The sequence below is a fragment of the Drosophila sulfurigaster genome, chromosome 3 (assembly GCF_023558435.1).
Source record: "Drosophila sulfurigaster albostrigata strain 15112-1811.04 chromosome 3, ASM2355843v2, whole genome shotgun sequence".
NCBI lineage: Eukaryota > Metazoa > Arthropoda > Insecta > Diptera > Drosophilidae > Drosophila > Drosophila sulfurigaster.
In genome coordinates this window covers 41393853-41417566 of record NC_084883.1, presented here as the reverse complement: position 1 = coordinate 41417566, position 23714 = coordinate 41393853, and the positions used below count along the sequence as shown (strand labels likewise).

The window sequence follows — 23714 nt, the reverse complement described above, 5'->3', positions numbered from 1 at the left end:
CACAACGTATTCAACAGTTTTTTTTTACACATTCAGACTGCTCTTGAATATTAACCTTGTTTTATTGATTTTTTTAACCACAAAATAGTGTCAATAATTAATTGTTGTTTTCATTTTCTCTCATTCCAGGTGAGTTTTCTCATGACTTTCAAGTGCATTCAAAGTTTTTTTATTGTGTGGGTAAGTTTAACGAATATGTAAAATTTGAATACTTAACAGGAACTGTTAAAGCACTGTTAACTAACAGTGCAAGCAGCTTTCTATCGAAGAGCTTTCGCCACAGGGTGTATATGTGTACTAAACGCTTTCAAAAGCTCACCACCAAAGTTTCTCACATGAGAAATGTGTTTTATTCGAAAACTTTTTTGTGTGTGTTGTGGATATTTATAATCAATTTAATGTCAAGCGCGTGCTTTTCGATGTCGAGGTACTTAAGCTTGTCATATAAGCAATATGTACATATATCACGTATAATGTGGCAGCCACACACGCATCAGAGCCAACTCATTGTGTGCCACAGAATTGCAATCTAAGCAACTCCCATTCTCTCTTAATGGGCAAATACTGCTGCTCTTCACTCAGCTTAGCTTCCAACGATTTGAACAATGCTAACGTCTCCATTAATTTTAAAACCGCCAACTTATCAGGCACCGCACCGTCATGGTCCTAAGTGATTTCTTCTCCTTGATTTAGCGTCTCAGCTTAAGCACATGTGCGAGGGGTGCTTAAATGATACCTCTATTATAATAATTTCATATTCTTATTGTAAATGGAGGGAATGACAAATAAACTGTTAAAGCAGTCGCGTCTTTGAGCTTTGATTGAAAATTTGGTATATTGTGTATATTCTCAACGTAACAGTATACTAAACATTGTGTTTTTCGGTATAATTCGGTATATTCTTAAAATAATACCGCAATGAATTGATTTTATTAAAAAGAGGATAGAGAAATTCTCGTAGTCGAGCACACTGGATTGTATCTATCTTATTTATGCACAATGATTTATAAATATTTTAAATATATTTTTTAAATTTGAATTTAACACTTTTAACTGTAAAAATCTAGGAATAGCGTCAATATATTTAGCACAAATTATTTTAAAATAATATATGATTTAAAGACGTATTTTTCTTTCTCATCTCTAATTAATTTTGCTTGATATTTTTAAAAGTGACAATGGCAAAGTATTTGCTGTCTAGATTATGTATCTGTCAATTTAGTCTGCAAATTTAATGATGCATAATTGAAAGTCATTGGTAAAATCTTTTCATTGAATGCGCAACAGGCCTTTAGATTGTCTTCAAAGTCTAGACAGAGGGCATCCGACGAAATGTAAGCAGCTATATTAATTTAGAATTTCATGCAGATAAACAGCCCTCGTAATTTAGGCTATTTATGTGCTGTGGCATTTAGGTTTGATATAGGCACATTCTCAGCTGAGGGAAGGAAGGCAGAAAAGCACAACGCAGCAAGGACTTTGTGGCTATGGATATTTATAAGTACGTATGCCCTTCACCTTGCCACACGCACACTCACACACACAGAGAGTTGTGCAACGTGTATGCGAGTATACATAAATAACATAGTTGGGGCCAACAGCATTTTTGGTTGACTTTAATCAAAGTCATTCCGGCGGCAGTAACATTATTGTCAGCCTCGAACGCATATTGAGCTGAGGACTCTCGAAGCCATAACCTGAAGTGGATTTTAAGGAGAGGGGGATGGGGGGCTGCTTGCTAATTCGTAGAGCGCACACAATTTTGTGATCCTGAAGGACGTCAAAAACGCACATGAGATGACACGTGCACAGGATGCGTGCACACAGGACGAACTTGCAACGCAACATCAGTTGAGCTCCCTTCTCCCTCTCTCTCTTATCACTCTTTCTCCCTCTCTCGTAACTCATTTGCATAATTCTAATATGGCATTTTTGGCCTCCAGTCGTCGTCGCTCCAAGCTCTCCGCTGTGGCCAGCAAGGATACTTTCCCACACACAGTTGAATGCGATTTGCATAAATAAAATTGTAGTGTCCTTTTTTTTTGTCCCTGTCCTGTTCTGTCCTGTCCTGCGCTGCTGTCGTTGTCGTTGACTGTCAACCTAAATTACGGCCATTTGATTTCGGCAATTACAACGCATTTTTGTGCAACAATTTGTCCTTTGTCCATGTCCATGTCCTGTCTCATCAGCTGTCTCCCTTCTCTCTCACTCGATTGTTTTGCTTGATTTATCGTCGCCTGCTTTTTTTTTGGTTGTTGCTTTTTCCTTGAGAGAATTTCAATTTCAGAGTCAGCTGCTGCTGTTGCGACATTGGCAGCCATTTGGGGCCAAGTTAATTATTCGTTTGTCCTTGACGCCCAAATGACAAAATGCCAAAATAACAATTGCCTGCAGTAACTGATGATTTATCAGTTGTCAATTTCTATATCGTGGCTATAAAGCATTTCTTTCTTTTTGGCAGGTATTCTCCACAGATTTTTCTCTGTCGCTGTTTCAGTTTCTGTTTTGCATTGCACAACTGAAAATGATAATCATTTGTTTTCGTTAGCTGCTGCCAAAAAGCGAAGCGAAACGAAGAAGAAAAAATATGAAGCAGACCAGACAGAAACCAAAACCGAAACCAAAACCAAATCTAAAGCCAAAACCAAATCCATATGCAAAGCTAAAACCCAAGCACAACATGCTGAGGCAACAGTGGCAACCAACAACAGCAACAACAAGCCTCAGTTGTGGCAGACAGCATCAGCTCATAAAAATGAATTACTCACCGAGTTCAAAGAGAGGTGAAGGCGAGGGGAAGCTGCTTCAGACTGCAAGCTTGGCTAATTTGTTTATGGCGTGGTATTTTTTTTTGGCTTCGACTAACTGTTCATGCAACTGAATACATAATTTATAGACATTTTTTCTGTTTCTCTCTCTTGCCGAGCAGCCAAAGAACATTTCCATGTTAACCTTCACTAAGGAAAGCGATTTGCACGAATTACGGTCATAAAAAGTTGCGTTAATGCCAAATAAACAATTTTGTTGTTGTTTTTTGTTTTGTAAAAATTACGATGATTTCTCAGTTTTGTTTTTTGCTCGTCTTGCTCTGGTCTAATTTCATTAATTCTTACTTACATTTAATGCAGCTATTTAGCATCGCTTTTGTTGCCGATTAATCAGCGTAGGCGTTGCGAAACTACATTCTATTTAACTTTTAACCAACTTTGTGTTCTGCAGTTGATTTCCTTCACTTATTTAATTAATGAAATGAATAATTAATGCAGTTTTTTTTATATAAATTTCCTACAACTTTTACTTTATAGTATTTGTTGTAGTTTGTACTTACTTATACTTATTGTGTTCTTTCAAAACTGGGAAGTTCAAATTATTTACTTTGCATTCAATGACAAAATCAGTGGCAAATGATTATCTCCGCTTCCCATACGGTAGACTAATAGCGTTCTAGTGGTATATTTTGTACTTTATAGTATATTTTGAATAAAGTAGTATATCAATATACCAAATATGGTTTTTGGCATATTTTGATATATTTCACAATATTATTTGTGTACATAATATTTTTCTACTGGTATATTTTATACATTATAGTATATTTTGAATAATACATCAATATACCAAATATAGCTTTTGATATATTTTGGTATTTTTCGCAATATTAATTGCGTATTTCTCGGTTTTATCACAATGTTTTGCTTTCATTGGAAATAAGTGCCGGGTATCTCACATTTGAGTTGGGGTACTAACAGCTTAAGAAAATTGAAATCTAATAGGGGTTTTCTTTTTCACTTTGATTCAATTCGTCAGGCATTATTTTAAAATTGTAATTTTGTTTGTATTTCATTTTATAACAAAATCATGTCTCAAATTTGTTTATTTATTTGCTATAACATTTGCTTACCTTTAAATTATATTATTAGCTTTTGTGATTTAAAAATCCCATACAAGCTTCCCTTGTTTTTTTTGTCACCTCGCTAATTCCAACACACACCTTCATGGTCAGTTTATTTCCTTTGTGTTGTCCTTGTCGCCACACAGCTTCGACATGCAATGACTCCCAATTGTCACATTGCTACCGCAAATATTAATGTTCTCTTTTTTTCTCTCGGTGATCCGCCTACGTTTGCTTTTCATTGCTGTGCTCCATGGTCGCATTAATGCGAATCTGTTGGCTCTTTTCTGTGTGTGTGTGTCCTTGCAGATTCTTTAAAATATTATTTGCTGATTTCTGTAATTTAATTAAATGTGTTCAGGTTTTTAGATCCTGAAGCAGCTTTTGCGATAATCTTGTTTTCATCAGACATGTTTTTTCTGCATTTTTTTTCAACATTTAAATTTAGAAATGTACGAGTGAGTATATGGATTTGTTTCGAAGAATAATCGGGGCTTATGTGGGCTCCAGTCATTTGTTGTTTTTGCTTGTTTCACTTGCTTTTCGCATTGTCCATTGTGTAAGTCTCGAGTCTTATGCAAATGCTGTTCAAGTTTCTGGTAGTCAATCAAAGTCGACGACGTCCTGCAGCTCCTCATCGCCTCCTCTTCCTCAATCCTGACTCGATGTACATCATAATCACGTTCGTCTCCTTCGCTGACAGCGTCGTCATCTTCATCATCATCGTCATCATCATTATCGCTGTCAGCATTGTGTTTTAAAACGGTTTTATTTATGCAACGACATGTTTCAAGTGAGCTCCTCAAGCTGTTTTCCTAACCGAATTTCGCATGCAAATTTGCACGTGGGCTTCTTCGTTCCTCGGCCATGGCAACCGAAGAGAGGACAGTGCAGGGCCATAGATTGGTAGAGGATTCTGAAAGAGAGAGAGAGAGAGAGAGGAGGAACACGTGTTCAGAACTGAAAACTGATTCGTTGCGGCGGCTGCTGTTTCAGTTGCCATTGCAAAGGGGCATCATCATTGCCGCCTGCATTTAATTATTAAAATTTAATTTAGTCAATTTACTTCTCGCCATATTCTTTCTCTCTTTACATTGCTTTCTTCTTGTATGCGCCTTTGTACACACACACAGTTCTTTTTATTGGCCACCTTTTGGACTTGGGCTCATGAATATTACGAATGCCCGCATAAAAACTACTTTGAATACGGCTTAAGCTACAACTTTGTCTTCTTTCTCTTTTCAATACCCTGGAATCTTAAAAGTTTTATGGGTGAGAGATCCTTTTGTTGTAAAAAAAAACATGGAAATTTATATTTTATGTTCATTTCAGAATTATCAAAAAGTTTTTTCCTAAGAAACAAGATTTAATAAAAATACCAAATATTAAATTGGTACATTTCAGTATTTTTTGTTTCTAAGAAATACCAAATGTTATATAATTTATATTTAAGTTTATTGCTTTAACTTTATGATAAATTCGCTAAATAAAAACACTGTATTTAATAAAAATACCAAATATTGGAGTGATATATTTCGGTATTTTTTTTCCTAATGATTTGTTGATATTTCAAGAAAATACCAAATTTTGTATCAAAATGTTTATTGCTTTTATATTATTTATTATTCTTAAGAAACTTTTGAGTATTTATTGATTTACATTGGAAATTCAATTCCAATGAAATTCAATTCCTCTAAAATGCGAATTAAAAACATTTCTTTATTTTGGTGTGCTACTAAACAAGATGTTCAATTAATCTCTGACACATAATTTTACCATCTTGTCCAATTTCCTAATAAATTTTATATTATCCTAGTCCCAAGGAAACAACACTTTATCAAGGGCATCGCCTCGTTGAGTAATATTGCCTTGGAATTTCAACTTTTCTCTACTTTTTTGTTGTCCATTTCGATGAGTTTTTCTTTGGCGTTGCCTTTGGCTGCTGTATCGTTTTGCTGTGTGTTGCCGCCTTTTTGGGGCAACCTGTTAGCTCCATAAAAAGCATCAAAGTTATGACCAGGAATTATCATCAACATGCTAAATAGTTTGTTGTTCTTATTATCATTTGTGCTCCTTGTTGTTGTTCGTTATGTTGTTGTTGCTGTTGTTGTTGTGTTGCTGCTGCTGCTTGTTGCTGTTTTGCGCTCTTTGGCATTAATTTTTTATCACTTGCGTCACTCGCATTTTTAATGACGCCCAACACACAAACTTTGTAAACTTAAGAGTAAAGTCAAAGAGCAAGAGAGCGATGTAGTGTTTCAATGTGTGTTTCTATGTGTGTGGGGGTGTAAAAGCTCTTAACACGTGCGCGTCGTCATATAATGAGTGAAGCGTGTCAGCGAGAGTGAGCAAGCAACAATGTGAACGAACAGAAGAGAGAGAGCGAGCGAGAGCGAACGAGGTAGAGAGCAGCGAGCGCATCAATTCAAGTTCAAGTAAAAACATTGAAAAGCAAGTTCAGCTTCAAGGCGGAGGCTGCTCACACACACAAACACTCACACACACACATGCACTTGCACAAGCTGGGAGACAAACACGTGCTGCTGCTGCTGCTGCTCTCTTTGCTCGCTATCTCGCTCTCTCTTTGAAGAGCTGCCCACTCCCTCTTTTTGCTGTTGTCTCTGATTATGTAAGCAATTCGTTTTTTTTTTTGTTTTGCGGTTGCTCGTTTTGTTGTTTTTATTTTGGTTTCTTGTTTTTTTGTTTTTATTTTTGTTTCTCGCGTTGTTTTTTTTTGTTTATTTTCTTCGCTATTTTGTCCTTTTGTTTTGTTATTGTTGCTGTTGCTTTTTGCGGCAAAATTTTCAATTGCATTGCTGGCGTCGCGGCGTTGTTGTTTTGTATCTTTGTGGTATTTATTTTTCATTTGCCTTGGAATTTTAAGCCCGCGGTCATCCCTTTTTGCTCTGCTTGTTGTTGTTGTTGTTGTTGTTGTCCTCGTGCCTCGTTGTTGTTGTTGTTACTACTGTTGTTGTTGTCTGTGGTCTGTTGCTGTCTATCTGTTGTGATGCGGGGCGCTGGCTGCCTTTGTTTGCCATCGCTTTTGGCTTGTCAATGGCACAACAACGGAACGGAAGGACGCCATTTCTTCTCCGGCATTTTGGATGGCTGCTCTCCACACACACACATATTTCCACTCTCAGTTTCAGTTGTTGTTGTGGTTGTTGTTCTTCTACTATTTGCTGTCGTTGTTACTGTTGCTGTTGCTTTTGCTGTGGGCAACCTCATAAACTGTATGTGGCAACATGTATCTGTATTCCATATTTCTGTTACATTTCGTATTTGTATTCGTCTTCTTTTTGTATTTGTATTTTATGCATATTTCACATTATTTTCTGCTCTTATTGTGTGTGGCGTTCAAATTCATTTGACCCTCAAGGTCCTTTGGCACACGCCCTTCCTGCTGGCCGCCTCTTGGGCCCATCCAGCGGCCTTCAGCAGCGACATCGAACTTGCCTTGCCAACTCGAAAATGTGCGGAATAATCTTAATTTTGATTAGCCTCTGGCTTTGCCTTAGACACACATGACAATCAAACAGTGTTTCGAAAAAAGGCACAGATATTGGAACGACTGAAATATACTTTAAATAGCTACGAAAATAATTTGACAATTTATTAATATTTCATATTCCTTAATTTTATAGTGAAATATCTTATTCACCAAAACTTTAGCTTTTCTTTAGCAATTGCAACGACAAAACAGTTCTTAAAAAAAAAGGCTCAGTTATTAAAACGAATTAAATACCATATACTTTAAATAGTTTGGACAATAATTCGACAATTCATTAAATTGTTTTAGTAATTCCAACGACAAAAATATATCCTTCATAGTTAGGGAAACAATTATTTTGTAGCAATAGAAAATAGGTTAATTCTTTTATTTCTTGTTTAGCAATTCCAACGACAAAAATATTCCTTAAAATGTTAGATAAATACCTAATTCAACTGTTCTTTAGGTTCTTTAATAGTTGTAACGACAAAAATGCGCTTTAGATAGTTTGCTAAAGTTGCGGGAGTTGTAAGGATCATTATTGAACCACTATTTTTAATTAAATACTAAAATACCAAATGTTAAATTTGTATATTTAAATATAATACAATAGAATAAGAATACAATACAATACAATATATAAATCTTCAGTTTTAATAAGAAACATTTGTTACATGACAAACTTCTAGTTTTCTTTAAGATTCCCAATTATGAATAAATGAAATTTAATGTTTATTCACTTCTTCTTCACTACTGCACTTATATATTGTATTTCAATTTTAAATTTGTCATGTAGAAATCCTTAATTTATATAAGCAATTATAATATTAATTATTCTTTCAGTATTTTCATTTTAAATCTTATTATTTATTGATTGGATTAATTCAAATGCTGAAGATCTTTTGTATATAAATTTATATTTCTTAATTCACACAATAATAGCACAATTTAAACAAAATTTGGTCTCCTATCAATGGCAAAATTGCTGAAATTTAACAAAAGCAAGTCTCGTTATATAAATTAGCATAATAATGGCACGTAAACTCTGATTTGTCAACTGGCTCAATTATCGATAATGGGCAGCATTACCTTTTTAGACGTTCTTTGCTTTAATAATCCATTTCCTTTAACCCAAAAAAAAGGCATAGTTCAAGCTGTGAGAATTTGCTTACGTAAAGTGTTATAAGACGGCACATAATATGCCTGATTTAATCCTTGTATTATCCCTAAATGTATGCTTATTTTTATAACCCCAAAAGTTGTGCATACCTTTTGTGTTTATCTCTCGTGTTTTTTTGTTCCTTGCTGCGTGGCGGGTGTCCTTTAGGGGTGCTGAGGGACTACAATCATTGTCAGGGACAGAAAAACAACAACAACAACAAAAACAACGGCAACGACAACTTCAGGGCAGTATTATTTTTAGCTGCAACGCAAGAGCGACCTTCGACCATGAGCACATCCTTTGGCAGTCACTGTCAGGACGAGCTGCCGCTGCTGATGCTCATAATACACAGCGCGCGTCTGATTGCAAATGAAAAACGTTTACCACACCCCGAGAAAGAAAAGGAACTGAAATGAAGTGTTGACAATGCGGCGCTTTGGCATTGAAGGGCAACTCACTCAGGGACACAGGAAGTCGCTCTCGATGGCATTGGCAGTGACAACGCCAAAAAAAAAAAGGATGCAGAGGAATTTCTATGGACAACAGCAGAGCTCAAGTTATGACTTTGAGGCGCGCTCGCAACACACAACACGGCAATGAAGTAAATACAGAGACAGAGACAGAAGGAGAAAGAGAGCAAGAATGAGAGTGAGAAATAGTGAGAAATAAATAAAAAGCATAGCATACTTCTGGGCGTTGCTAATGAAGGCTACTTTGGCTAATTTGCTGCTGCCTTCCTCTACTTCTTCTTCTTCTACAGCGTACTCTCATCGTTTTTGCGCTGCTAATTGCAATAATTAATCAATGTTGCTGCGTGTCCTTTTTAATTGAAATTCACAACTGACCGTAACTTTCGCAGACGAGGACATAATCGCTACCAACTACGATGCTATATGCAACAGGCAACAGCAAAAGAGAGAGCGAGAGAGCGAATGAGATAGCGATGCTCGCCTACGAACGCATTTGGCCATGGCAATGGCGTTGCTGCTGCTGCTGCTGCTGTTGCTGCATTGACGCACATAATCTACTCAAGCCAGCCACAGGTTCCTCCTCCCTTCCTCTCCTCTCCTCATTTTCTGCTCATCCCCTAAAATGTTGTGGAGAAGGTCTTTGCATGATTTCAATCAGACTGTATGCATAAACAGCGAAAGGACAACACAGTACAGTTTAAGCGCAAGTGTGTATGAGTGTGCTTACGTATGCGTCTGTCTGCGTGTGTGTGTGTGTGTGTGTTCGTGCGTTGAGCCGGGCCAACAAACAGGCCTAGCATAAACAAAACGCACAACAACAACACACGGTGCGAGCGTAAGCAAGACAGCGCTACTTAGTTTGCAAAGAGCCGAAAAGAGAACAGCAAGCAAAAAAAGCTCGCTCAGGCGTGTTGCGTCTCTAAGAGAGCAAGCTTTTACTCAAAGTGTTTTCTCTTTCATTTTGGTTGCACTTCATTCTACTGGCCAAACATATTTTGTAACTAAATTATTTCAACAAATTTCATTACACTTTTTAATAGCGTAAAGTCAGTCTCATAAAAATTCATGAAAGAAGAAAAGTCAAAGAAACATTTTTCGGTGGAAGTAATATTTATTTTAATTACTCAACAGATTCATGAATTAAGAAATGTCAAAGAAACACTTTTTGGTGAAAATCATACTTCGCCTTACACAATTTTCACTGAACAGAAATCTTTCTCAAATTTGATAAAAATTTAACTAAATACTGTGATTGTTTAAATTCTATATTGCAGAGTTGCTAAAGAATATTTGTGGATTAGTTAGTGGGAACAATTATTTTTTTAAAGCCATTTTTGCTAAACATATGTGACTCAAATTTGATCACAGTTCAACTCAAATTATATAGGTAACTGATTTGTATTTTATTCTGCACCTTATTTTAAAGTTGCAATTGTATTTCTGTAAAAAGAATCTGGAATATGTATTTAGATAAATATACTTGTAATTTAATTTGGCTATTATTGCGTGAGTTCACCATAAGTAAATAAGTAATAATATATAACTACATTAAGTACATTATTTAAGTAAATTTTTAAATAAATTGTATTATGAATTTTACAAATATTCGGTTCATATTTTCATATCTTACTTCATTTATTTAGCTATTATTGCTTGCATTCTTTTCCAAAATCAGCTATACTATTTTTGTATTTTTTCATTGTTGAATTTTTAAGAATTTTGCAAATGTTCGATTCATCACAAAATAACTTAATGATCTAAAACGAAATAAATCGGGAATTTTAAACAGTTCAGTTCCCTCAAAATTTTATTAGGTGAAGAATTCAAACAAGCAAAGTAAAATAGTCTAAAAGATAATTACAACTAATTACATATTTTTCCTTCAGATCACAATGCGAACTTATATTATTTTAAGCTGCTCAGTTTCTTCAAAGTTATTATATATTTTATACACATTTTAAAAATTCAAATTTATTTAAATTTTTAATTCTGGCCAAAGCATACGCTATTTACCGCGCTTCTAAGTGCTTAGCTAGTCAAGTTAATTATGTAGATTTTAAAGTATCTATCTACGTTGAAGCTCAAGCTGTTGTGCCAAAGAAAAGTTAATTAGAGGCCAGTTTGCTTAACTGCCTTTACTCTGCTTGCTACATTTTAATGCATTAGCTAATGACTTTATTGTTGAAACTCATTAAACACAAGCATAGTTTATGGCTGATTTGAAATATTCATTCCCACTCGTACTCGTAAAAAGCTAAAAAAAAGAGCGCGCGAATGTTTCTCTTTTGTAACCGAAAAAAGCTCTCTTCTGCTTATCAGTTGATGTCGTCGCTCCCGCAGTTGGCGTCGCTGTCGCAGTCGCAGTCACTGTTGGTTGGCTGGCTGCGGCTGCTGCTGCTGCTGCCTCGGCTGATATTGCTTTTGGCTGTGGCTGCCACTGTGTTGCTGTCGAGTGGCCGCCACTGTGGCGTTTTTGCCGCGGCAGAGTGTCATGAAAAACATTTGGACGGCTTCCGTTTGGCATCAGTTTGTTGGCAAATCTCAGACGCGTCGGCCGCAAAACGTCCCAAAAAAACGAGAACATTCAAAAACAGAGAAACATTTTTTCGAATTAGTGTGTGGAAAACGTGCAAACAGCAGCAACAATAAAACTCATAAAACACATTTGGAGAACAACCAACAAAACACAAACAAAACCAAAAAAAAGACAACAACAGCAAATGATGGAAAATGTTTATTAATTAATGCAAAAACATTTGTGTGTGATGTGATACAAAAGACAATTTGACGCGTTTGTTCTTTTCGTTTCGATTAAGTTTTTCTCCCGTTTCGTTTCGTTTCGAAAAATTCTCGTTTGCCCTGATTTTCCAATTTTGATTATTCGTTTCGATTCACAAATTTGATTTTCGGTAATTCGGTAACAAACAATTCCGCATTACGTTTTACGTTTTACGAGCTGTTAAACGCATTCGCGTGTATCGCCTTTTAGCTGTTTTTGGTATAGTAATGAAATTATGCTTTGCTCTAAAAAAATGTTTATGAATTTTCACCAATAAAAAAGCGCAAATCAACGCCCACGCCATTGCGTCGAAAATAAATATTCAGCATTGGCCGTGAATGAAACCCAAAAATTTGTATTTCTTTGAGTACTCGAAACATATTTGTCACAATCTCTTCTCACGCTCACTTTTCACTCACTCTCACACTCTCTTCTCCGGCGGCGAGTAAAAAAAGAATAGAAAAGTATGCCAAGTATGTGGGGAAAGTGCATTGACTGGACGCGGGAGAAAATTGCTCACAATATTTCCATTTTCAAGGCACAAAGTCAAGGCGTCGTTGTGTGTCTGTGTGTGTGTGCGACAAATTTATTGAAACGACACATAAATTTCGTGTATTTTACATGCTTGCGTATATTTAATGCAATTAATTGAGTCTGAGGTTGTCGCGTCAAGCGTTGCCTTTTAATTGTTTCGCTTAATGACATTATGAATGTAATTTGCTCATAATGAAATTTGCATAAATAAATGCAAATTTCGAAAACTTTTCAAAGCAATTACTTGAAAGGAAAGTCTTGTGTGTTTATTCAAAGCTAAATATACATATGGAAATAATCTGGCAAAAGTCTTGTAATTATGCAAACAAAATTTGACTGGTGAAAGCAGTTTCCATATATGAGGAATTCTTTGAGAAATTGCTATTCAATTACAAGTTTCTCAGTTTTTGCTTGAGCCTGGCGCACAAAATAAATAGCTAAATTTCCATTTGATGAGCCGCAAAACAAATAAAGCAAAAAACTTTGCGTAAATTGACATGAGGCAGGCCTAAACTTTTACAATTAATGATAGAGGCAGATGCTAAGGCACAGACACACATAGAATGGCAGACAAACAGTCCCTACAATTGGAACTACAAATAACTGTTGTGTAGCAGCAGCAGCATCTGAGATGGTATTTTCAGTGCGATTATCCTTGTGTCATTCGTTGGTCAATTTGCTACACTCCCTAATGCCACCTAACGAGCGGCCATTACCAGACTTCTCCTCGTTCTCTTCATCACTCTCTCGGTCTGCTTCCTTCCATCCCATCCCCAACTTGCTGCTTAAGCTATCAACATTGTTTTGCTGTCCGCATTGAAGTATAAGAATATTATTATTTACCACCACAAGACGCTTGATATAATGTTAACGCGCTTTGCCTTTCGAGTTGCTGTTGTTGTTCTTGTTGTTGTTGTGCTTTTAAAATACGCACCTGAGAGCGCCAAATACGCATCGTAACTTCAGCAATGCGATCTCATCTTCACTCTTGTTGCTACATAAATAATAAGTTGGTAGATTTTGCCCGCCAATACGCTTCGTTGGTTCTTTGCGCAGAGACAGCTGGCAGAGGCCATTCTGAAGCGTCCTTGTGTGGCACATGCCAACAGCTAAGCAGGCTTATTTCTCAGCTTTTTGGTCTGTGTGCAACATGCCATTTGCCTCTCCTCCATCTCCATCGCCTCTCCATCTCGCCCCCTCTTTGCGCCCTGGAGGCTTACGTGACTTTTGTGGCATGCGTCGTTTATATTGGATACTTCAGTTTTGTCTGAGCTGCTGCCATTGCTATTGCTCTTCATAATTCTGTTTCTGCTTTTACTTCTCGTTCTCGAGCCTTTTGTATGCTCGCCGAGTGAAATTAATGAAGCAGTTCATCTGACACTGAATTGATTGGCTTATTACGAACGCAACTTGATAGCTCCCTGTTCTGGCTGTCTGTCTGTCTGACTGTCCTGGCAAATGGAATTCTTTTACTCTATCTCCGAGTGGATTGCGTTGTCATGCAGCATAATGACAAGCTTGGCTTGTGCGCTTAGCCAGCATACCCTGTAAATTGGAAGCAAATAACTTTTCTATACTTCCGATTGAACTGATTTGCCAACTTGACACATTGAACCTATATTTAATAAGAATGTGGCGTATACGCAATACTAACGTATACGTAATTTTCAAAGCTTCATATAAAATAGTTTAGTAATCTATTGTTCGAGTGCCTAAGAATTGACTTTAAATACAATGTTCAACTTTGTATAACGTATACTTAATAATTAGGCTACGTATACGTAATATTCAAACTTATTTAATAGTCAAAACAGTTTAGTAGGATATTGAGTAATTGCTCATGTATTGAAGGCGGGTTCATTTTCATTTTAGTATCTTTTAACGTATAAGTAATATTGACGTAACGTAATATTACAAATTGTCTATTGCTTAACACTAATTAAGTAATCAAATTTTTGGCTGTCAAAGTACAGTGTTTAAGTGTAAGCCAGGCTCATTTTCAGTCTAAACGTATACGTAATATTTGCGCAACGTTTACCTAATATTGACGTAACGTATACGTAATAGTCGATACCTTTATACGTATTGCTTAGTAATAAATGAACTGTCTATGACTGGTTTTCAAATTTAAACAAGGCTCATTTTCAGCTTTCTTGTTGATAACGTATACTTAATATTGACATATCGTATACGTAAAATTCGTAACTATTTCATTGCTAAATACTGTTTTGTATTCTATGCTTACAACTTCCTTCACTAAAGGATATTTCACTAGTTTACCCTCGCTTTGTTTTGCTTCACTATCCCTCATCAATTCTAGTGACAAGTTATAGCCAAAGCGCAACGCAATTTCTGATTGGATGCCGCCTCATTTGTCGCAGCCATATGCGACTTTGCTGCCACCGCTTTTGCCCATCTTCCACTCTGTTCTAGTGGAGCAAAACACTCGTGGCTCTTTTCAATTTGGCTGTGCAGGAAAACATCAAAATTACATTATGCTTCCCCTACGATTTTGTGGCTTGGGCTTAATTATTCGACTTTGCTGGCACGCCCTTAACTTTTTTTTTCTTTTTGTTCATTTGTGAGCTGCAAAATTTTCCTTTTTTGGATTTTTGTTGTTAACGGTTTTTTATGGTTCACATCGTAAAATCAAATCGAATATTTTGGGCACGTTTCAATGCTATTGATAGGAGAGTTCGAAGGAGGCAGGCAAGCAGGCAGCATGCTGCCAATATGTCAGTGGCATCAATATCAACTTCCATCCATTCATCCCCGGCAATCCTTGGGATTGGTCACGCAGCTCTAAGCCTGCCTCAATGTGGTGCCAAGTCATTAATTTTATGAAAAATCAACATTTACATAATGATGAGCATTGCGGCAGCTCTTCTCGGTTTGATTAGCAATTCCAATATGAGGCGTGGCACACACAGGCCACAACCGATAGAAAGAGAGAGAGAGAGAGAGCAAAAGTCGAGCAAGGGTGTGAGAGTGAGAATAGGAAGCTACTTAGTTAAGTAGAAGAAAAAAAGTTTCATGTTTTTGCCTTTTGCTTCTTTTGCTGGTGAAAATTTGCATTCATTGGATTGCCAATACATTTGGATCGAAATTTATTGGCAGTCTCTGTGGGGCAAGTTAATTAAAAGGACACACTCCAAATTTTGCAGGCGAGAGAAAAAAAACACAAAACCCAAGAGTTTCTATTAAAAAAGACAACAACAAAAAGTTACTACAAAAAGAAAAAAAAATACAACTTTGAACATTGTTTCCTGATTGAAGTGAAGACAACAATACAACAGCAGCACAGCAGCAGCAACAACAATACTACGATTTTAATGAATTTTTAATCAACAAAAGCAAATTTAAATTAAAAACTAATTAATCGATAATATGCAGACATATTTGATATACACGAAATAAGTAAATAAATAAACATATTCAGAGCAAAAAAAAATAAAAAACGAAAAAAAGCCAACAAAAGACGTGCGTTCAAAGAGGCTTTCAGTACATTGATGTGAGTTGATTTTAACAGTTAATTAAACCGCAAATATTTATGCTAAACTATACAACCGAAAAACAAAACCAAAAAAAAGAGAGAAACCAAAGAATAAACCAAATATTTATATACAACAATATAAATTATATACATATTATAAAAACGCTTCGAATTCAATGTTGCAATAAATATTACGCAAAAATATTTTTAATATATATTTAAAGCAAATATATTGTAATTGTTATTGAGTGTACGAGAATATAAAAATCAACAATTATCAAAAATATATTATATAATATTTGAAGTAAATCAACAATATATCAAAAATAAATATTTATTGCCAAATCAAATGCGCAGCAAACACAATTGAATTTTTGAATTGAATTGGATTTCAATGCAATATTTGGAGTAAAGTCAAATAACGTGCAAATATTTGTTTGATTTCCCCAAAAAGCCAAAACAAAACACAAAACAGTGCAAACAGAGTAGAAAGAGAAAGAGAGAGAGAGAGGGAGACAGCAACAATAGGAGCAACAGAGTCAGCAACACATTATACAAATTAATGCAAACAAAGTTACAAACGCAGCAATTGAAAGCTTCCATTTTAAATGCAAAACTAATGAAATCTACATACATATACAACTACAATTAAAAATATATATACCAGACAAATATATATACATATATATCTATATACAATAACAAAACATATAAAAGAAAGAGAGTTACTATTTTGAATTGAACTTTTGATTGTTCGGCCAAGATTCGGCAACTCAATGCTGCAATACGAAACAGCCTGCAATCATAGCCAACCGCAGTCTCAGTCACAGACGCAGACGCAACCGCAGCTACAGCTACAGCTACAACAGCAACCGCAACCACGCAAGCAAACCTACAAAGAGTATCTTCAGCAACATCAGCAACAAAAGCAGAAACAACAACAACAGCAACAGCTGCTACAACAGCAACAACAACAACAATCAAAGCAACCAGTGCGCATCTTTCGTGTACATTATATCCGTCTCAATTCCAAAGACGGCAGCTCCTCCTCCAGTCGAACGGCGGCGGCGGCCGCCTTGGCAAACGCATCCTCCGCACATGGCCCCAAAATGAAGACGATTGCGCCAAATATACGCCGACGGCGTCGCTGTGACAAACATCATCTGGAGCTCTATTGCAATGAGAGCAGCCATCACAATCACAGCGCCGTCGTCGCCGCTGGCAGCGGTTCAACCACACTCAAGCCTGGTGGCTTGCGTCTCCGCGAGTCGATCACAGCGCCCAGCACTGCGGCCAGCTCGCCGGTGGATGAGCAACTGTGCATTCCGGCACCGCCCATCACACCGCCTCCGGCCTTCTTAACGGAGGGCTATAAACGCGCCAGCACCTCGGTCTCGACCTCGGCATTGCCCAGCGCCACCACCCAGGAGCAGTCGCCATCTCAGTCGCAGCACTCGTTGGCTCGCAGCCAGAAGACATTGACATTGTCGGCGACACCTTTGCCATTGCCGCTGCCGAAGCTTAAGCCAAAGACAACGGCTACCATTGCCGTGACTATCAATAGCAGCAAGCCACGTGGCACAGTCAAGCGAAGTTTAGGTAAGCAAAGGTCTTAATGGCCTGTGAACAAAAAAAAAATAGATAAAATGGGGCGAGAATTGTGGGCAGCTGTCGAGCAACTGACTGAATTGTCCTAACTACTTGCGAGTACTGACTATAGGATTTCTTTTTGTCTACTTTATTTGCTGACTAAACAGCAGCTTACATTTGTAAGCTACTTTATTTGATGACCTTAAAGCTTTAATTTGTAAGCCTTTTATTTTATAAATATATATTTCCAATGAAATGAAGCCTAATTAAGTATTACTCTTAGGCGAAACACGAAATTTAGGTGAAAGACTATTTTCATCATAGAGAATTAATTACAAACTAAAATCATTATTCTAACATTTAAAATAATAGTATATACATATCTTTATACTACTCTCATTGGAAGGTCGACTGGATGAATCCATTTAAGTCTTCTTTTTCTTAAAAGTCTGCAAAATGAGTTTGTGTGTTGTCCAAGACGTTGCATATATTTGATGGATTATTTGTGTACCATATTGTATTAGAGTTTATTTGTCTTCTTTTTGACTGTGCAAAGCTAATTTTGTGAATATTTGAATTGGTTGTATTACCATAAATTTACGTAGCACATTTCCAAGCTTTGTGAGCTTATGTTACTTCAATGTAACTGCCCCAAAAAGTATGCTACATTTCTTAGGCATAGTGTACACACATTTTTATTTTAGTTTTCAGTTTTTATTGAAGTAAATACAGTTTATTTGTCAATAATAATAATAATCAATGATTGAAAGTGAAAATTAATAATATTTCCAGACCGAAACATAATTGATTTTGACAACAAATAAATTGTTTTGCTGGAATGAAGAACTGTCAACTAATTTACTATTCCTATCAATTATCATATTTTTATGAATTATAATTACAAATTGCGTGACTAGCAAAATCAGTAATCAAATTAATAGTTTTTTGCCATAATAATATGTATAATTGCTGACAGATAGAAACTTGCTCTAATTGATGAAATTGTTGTGTTACCTTCTTTTAATACTAACTGTTTGTTAGACCACAATTATTTGCGGGATTATTTATCATAATCAATTTCAGTTTAATGCTGATTTTGATTTGATACAAATGCTTGTCTCAAATTCGATTACATTCCCTCTTACCTTCTTATATTATGAATGTAGTATTTGTAATTGCGGGCTACATTATTTATGATAATTAATTTTAGTTCAACCGTTTCATAAGTTGATTATTGATTTAATTCAAACTTGATTACTTACCGTCTTATATTCCAAAATAATTGGTTGATAGCTTGCAATTGTCTGATACATTATTTATCGAAATCAATTTTAGTTTGAGCATTTCACATGTTGATTTTTGAAATGAATTTTGTTTGTAAAAGAATTCAATTTCAAAATATAATCAGACACTGATTCAAACTCGTTTTCGTTAAAGAAGCATTGACGCTGAAAATGTTGGTCTATTGATTGTCGATATTTCCGTGACTGATGTTTTTTTTTTTTTCTTTTCTTGCTTTTGCGCCATCTTGAAAATTTGTTGCAAAATTCAATCGAAATTGGTCCCCACAGCAGCTTCGGGTCGAGCAACATAAAATGCGTAAATGTTTTATGACCGTGCAGTGAGCGAACATAAAGTAGAAGTGGAGGAGGAGGCGGAGAAGGAGGGAGATCGTCAAATTGTTGGCAAGGCTCGAGGCAGATTGGTGGTCAGGGGATTAGACATAAGCCGAGCGAGCGAGCGTGTGTGCAGTGTGTGCAGCAACTTAATTGAAAATGTTGTTGGCCAGTTATTGTTCTTGTTCCGCTCGCTGTTGTTGTTCTTAATGCAACACGAATGTTGTGATACTCGTAAAGTAAGTTGTGTGTGTAAAGTTTCCATGCTTAACACATATTTGCCAGCGAATCGATGTTTGACATTCGCTGGGATTATAAGTCTCTATATATGTGTACATAGATGTTTACCCCCTCTCTCTTTCTCTCGAATATATATTCCCACTCTAACTCTTCAGCTAGTTTGCACACAGTGCTTAGTTTGCTTGACATTTCACTTCAATATGCAGATATTTCAACATTGTGCGATGCCGCAGGATAAGCTTCTCATCGCCATCACCATCAGTCACATTCGCAATTCTCAATTCTCATTCTCATTCAACTGCCGCTGGCAGTTGCTAAATGTCAATAAAAAATAAGTTTAAAGCTGCAACTGCAATTGCAATTTCAATTGCAAATTGTCGCCTCGATGGTTGATTGCATTTCGAATGCGTGCACGCGCGGAAAATGCTTATTGAGGTGTCGAAATTCTGTCGCCTCGCCATCCAATTTGTCGCATTCGCATAGCGAAAAGTTGGCTCACAAAAAAACTTTGCAGACAACAAGTTTTTTCTTGCTGTTTTTATTGGGTTTATTGTGCAATGCATTTGCTATTTATTTGCTCGATTTACATAATACGCTTGGCGGCTGTCTCGTTGCCAAGAGTCGAATGCCTGGCAATCTAATAATGCACACAGTTCATCTCATAACTCGAACATCAAAGCGCAGAGCCAACTAAAGAAAGGGTGAGAGGGCAGCAATGTTATGAAATATTCAGTGAAAACAAACAATTTGAAGCCATAAATCCGACTATACAAAAGCGAGTCAAGACTTGAGTTTGTCTTGCAGTTTTGTTGTTGTTGTTGGTCAGTCAGTCAGTCCGTCAGTCTGTCAGCAAGTTGAAGAGCAAACTGGTCCATTAGCCATTCATTTCATTATTAAAATATTTTGCTTGCATTCACCTGCCAACGATATATTTTTGGCAGCAATTTCTAGAACTCGCCACAGGCCAAAACCCAAGCAAAACTAAATTCTAAAGCTTAATGGGTGGAGATGGAAACTCTTGAGAGACAGTGAAAGGGAGAAAAGGTTGTGGAAGCACATGATTTGCGGGCAAACTGCAACTATGCAATACAATCGAGATGATGATGATTACTATGCCAAACTATTTTGCATTGCAGAGAGAGAGAGAGAGCACACACAAAATACGATTATATAATGCAATTTATTTAGCTAGTCCAGATTGTTGGGCTCTTCGATGAAAAGTTTTTCTATTGAAATTTGTTAAATTTGTCGAACAGTTTACTGCAATTATGCAAAACCTTTTGCTTAAGGGTGCAGATAGTAAGCATCCTTGTCGAAGTCTTTTGTGCACAAAACTTTTACCTCAGCCTCATTGAATTTGTGATGTTGATTTGGTAAATTATTCCTGAAGCTTCTTATAATACACAACTGTGAATTTAATGAAAACATTTTGTATATTTTGGACCATATCGTATATTTTGAGAGTAGTAGTATATCGATATACCAAATATGCATATAGAATACCTTTCTCGCTATATCGATATATTTATATCTATGGTATATTTTCAGGGAAGTGGTATATTTTACATAAAATATAGTAGATTTTATACTTTATGGTATTTTTAAATAAAACGGTATCGATATACCAAATATGTATTTAAATATATTTCAGTATATTTTCGGCACATTAAAAACCTATATCTTAACGATAATACCGCAGTATTTTGCTCTTTTGTTCAAAATTAATAGTGGAACTGTATCTTTCTCATTATAATTTATGTTCTACTCTTAATATTTGTCGTGAAACTTTTGCACTTTCCTTTCAGTGTGTTGATCTTTAACGTTTATCTTGTTCCTTGGAGACAAATTCTCTGTCTTACCAATTTTACCACCTCGTTCTTCTTCTTGTTTGCTCTTAAGCGTTAACTTAACTTATTCATACAAGACTCCCAGTCTCTGAAAGTTTTGGTTGCCCCCCTCAAAACTGCGATTAGTTGCATGCCACAACCTTAAGAATTTGTGTGCGCTTGTCGCATGCATCGATGCAAAATTCCACTCAAGCATCTCGCACACACACAAAACACAAAAGATAAGCAAAATTTTAATATCGCTGATAGTTTTTGGCCATTCGATGATGGCGACCCCAGAACTTGCAACACTTTGAAAGGGCGGCCCACATTAATTGGGAGTTAATTGAAAAGTTTGCTTTGACGTTGGCGTTGAGTTTTTGGCCTAACTTTTAAGTGCACTTGGCGCATGGGGAAAGCGAAAGATGGGGAAAGAGTCTTTCGCAATGGGCCAAGAAAGTTAACTGAAATTGCATTAAACGTTGCAACAAGCCAAGCAATGTGCACAGAATTTGTAAAGCAAGACGTGGCAAATGGCGAGGTCCATGGAGAAAGTGAAAGAGAGAAAGTTGTGGAGAATCCTGCAAAGTATCGCGAAAGAAATGCAAAGCACATCTCGAGGCAATTGGTAATGTGGCATTGAAGTTGCCGCAAAACTTTGCGTCTCTCCGGGCCATGCCGCATGCTGCATTACATAACGGTAACTGTAATGACGGCTGTGCCACAAATCCCTCCCACACACTCATACTTACACACACACACACACACTTCCCATCCAGCCATCCACTTACTTAGCCGTCGAGCGCAGCGTTTAATAATTAAATGCAAATGCCAGTTTTTATAACCACATCGACGGGCTGAAAAGTCAGCTGAGCTTGGAGCTGAGGCTGAAGCTTGAACCTTGGCGTTATAATCCGCAAACATTAACGCACTCAGTTAAGAGTGAGAGAAAGAGATGATGAAGGCAGCAAGGTGACGACTACAACTGGGCTTTTAATTGAATGCGTGACTTGTCGAAACTTTTTATGATTTGGCAAAAAAAATAAAACAGAAAGCAGAAAAGAAAACAAGTTGGGTGGGGACCTTAAATTTTGTTGACGCTGTCGCGCAGCTTTCAGAAGTTAATTATGCTACGAGAGCAGCTGCTGATATTAATTACATTAAATTGCATTGATTAACTTTTAATTACTTGCAGATAAGCCGCTTAAGCGCTTAAGCTATAAATCTTTTTCCTTGACTAATTCCAACACTTTATTTTCTTTCTATTTGCAGGTGAGTTTACTGTGCATAAAAATCACAAACGACAGATAAGTAAAAAGAAAAAATAAATCTTTTTTTGTTTGCGTATGCATTAATCAAAATGTGTCCAAACTTGGGGATAAACTATCGATAAAAAGAAATGCTCTGCTTTGATACTGCTGTAATCAATTATCCATCCCAATGCAAACTTATACTCGATAGTTGCTTGTATTCAAGTTTCTCGTTTCTCGCTTTGGCATTTCATAAAGTGTCATGACAGAATGAAAACTATTTGCAATTTCTACAGCAGCAGCAGCTGAGATTGTTTCTCCGGATGCTGCGATTTCTAATGCATTTCGCTCAAGTCAGAAATGCGCTTATTTATGTTTCCAGTTTATAACCTGCGATACATTTTGTTTGTTGTTGTCTGCCTTGTGAATCCTTTTTCCCCATACAAGATTTCTGCAATTCGACTCGAGCTGCATTTGCTAAGGATATTTCATTTTGACAGCTGTTGCTGTGGTGCTCGCTTTGCTTGTTCCTATACCCTGTGAAAAATACGGGAGCTGGGGTATGATGAGGGAGGGAAATATGTTGCGTGATTTTAATATATTTTGTATATATAAAGTAAATATATTGATTAAGCAACTGAGCAGGGTTTCACAAACTAAAATGATTTATTTTAATATGTATCCTTTTATTGTATTCAAAAATTTAGTTTATGCTATGTATGAGATGTGTATTCGTGTTGTTAAGGTATGAAATTTCAATATAACGGATCACTCTCCTAATCCTAATAAATTCTTATAAACAAAAGAAAGAACGTAAAACAAAGTTAAGTTTCCTCTTCTTTTGTTTAGCTACCTAAAGAATTTCAATGAGATTCAAACAAACCTAAATTAACTACTGTTTAGCTACGTAAAAAATTTAATAAAGTCAACATATCATATTTCAAGAATTCGTAGAGAATTTCAATAAAATTCAAACAACCCTAAAACTAACTACAGCATGTCTCACAGTCGAGCTTATCCTCCTTGAACTCTTTTGTGTTATTGTTGCAACAATAAGCAGAGCTCATGGCATGCCAACATTTTGTAAAACAATTTAAATTGAATTATTCAGGCGCACACACAACTAGAACGAGAAGGAGACACAGAGGTAGACAGAGATAGAGAGAGAATGAGAGATAGGTATGAAAGGGAGGAATACAGAAGTGAGATAGCAATCAAAACTTGTATCTTGTTGTTGGTTTATTTCATAGCCTACTTTTTTGGGCGGCATTTAAATTGCCATTTTTGATAGTTTTACATAACAATTGCTGGCCACGTGTGTGTCTCTCTGTCTCTTTCACTCTCTGTGTGTGTGTGTGTGTGTGTGGGTTGG

The 23714-nt window shown here is 36.4% G+C and overlaps 1 protein-coding gene and 2 long non-coding RNA genes across 15 annotated transcripts in view; 1 reads left to right on the top strand and 2 right to left on the bottom strand.

Annotated features, from left to right (window-relative positions):
- The window catches only part of LOC133840839 (phosphatase and actin regulator 4), a 139639-nt gene that overhangs the window by 82992 nt on the left and 32933 nt on the right, over nt 1–23714 (top strand). The window contains exon 1 of one of the 13 annotated variants that reach the window (XM_062272957.1): nt 16081–17419. The exons of 11 other annotated variants lie outside the window; for them this stretch is intronic. In XM_062272957.1, coding sequence (XP_062128941.1) covers nt 16597–17419 — 823 coding nt within the window. In that variant the 5' untranslated portion in view covers nt 16081–16596. Of the gene's footprint in view, nt 1–16080; nt 17420–23714 lie in introns of those variants that run through there. One more of the 13 variants, XM_062272958.1, reaches the window with a different exon arrangement.
- LOC133844684 (uncharacterized) lies at nt 2053–3092 on the bottom strand. Its single transcript, XR_009894626.1, has 2 exons — nt 2769–3092; nt 2053–2518 (listed from the first exon to the last, which is right to left on the bottom strand). It is a non-coding gene; the product is annotated as an uncharacterized LOC133844684 (long non-coding RNA).
- On the bottom strand, nt 11500–15673 carry LOC133840846 (uncharacterized). Its single transcript, XR_009894217.1, has 2 exons — nt 15508–15673; nt 11500–12031 (listed from the first exon to the last, which is right to left on the bottom strand). It is a non-coding gene; the product is annotated as an uncharacterized LOC133840846 (long non-coding RNA).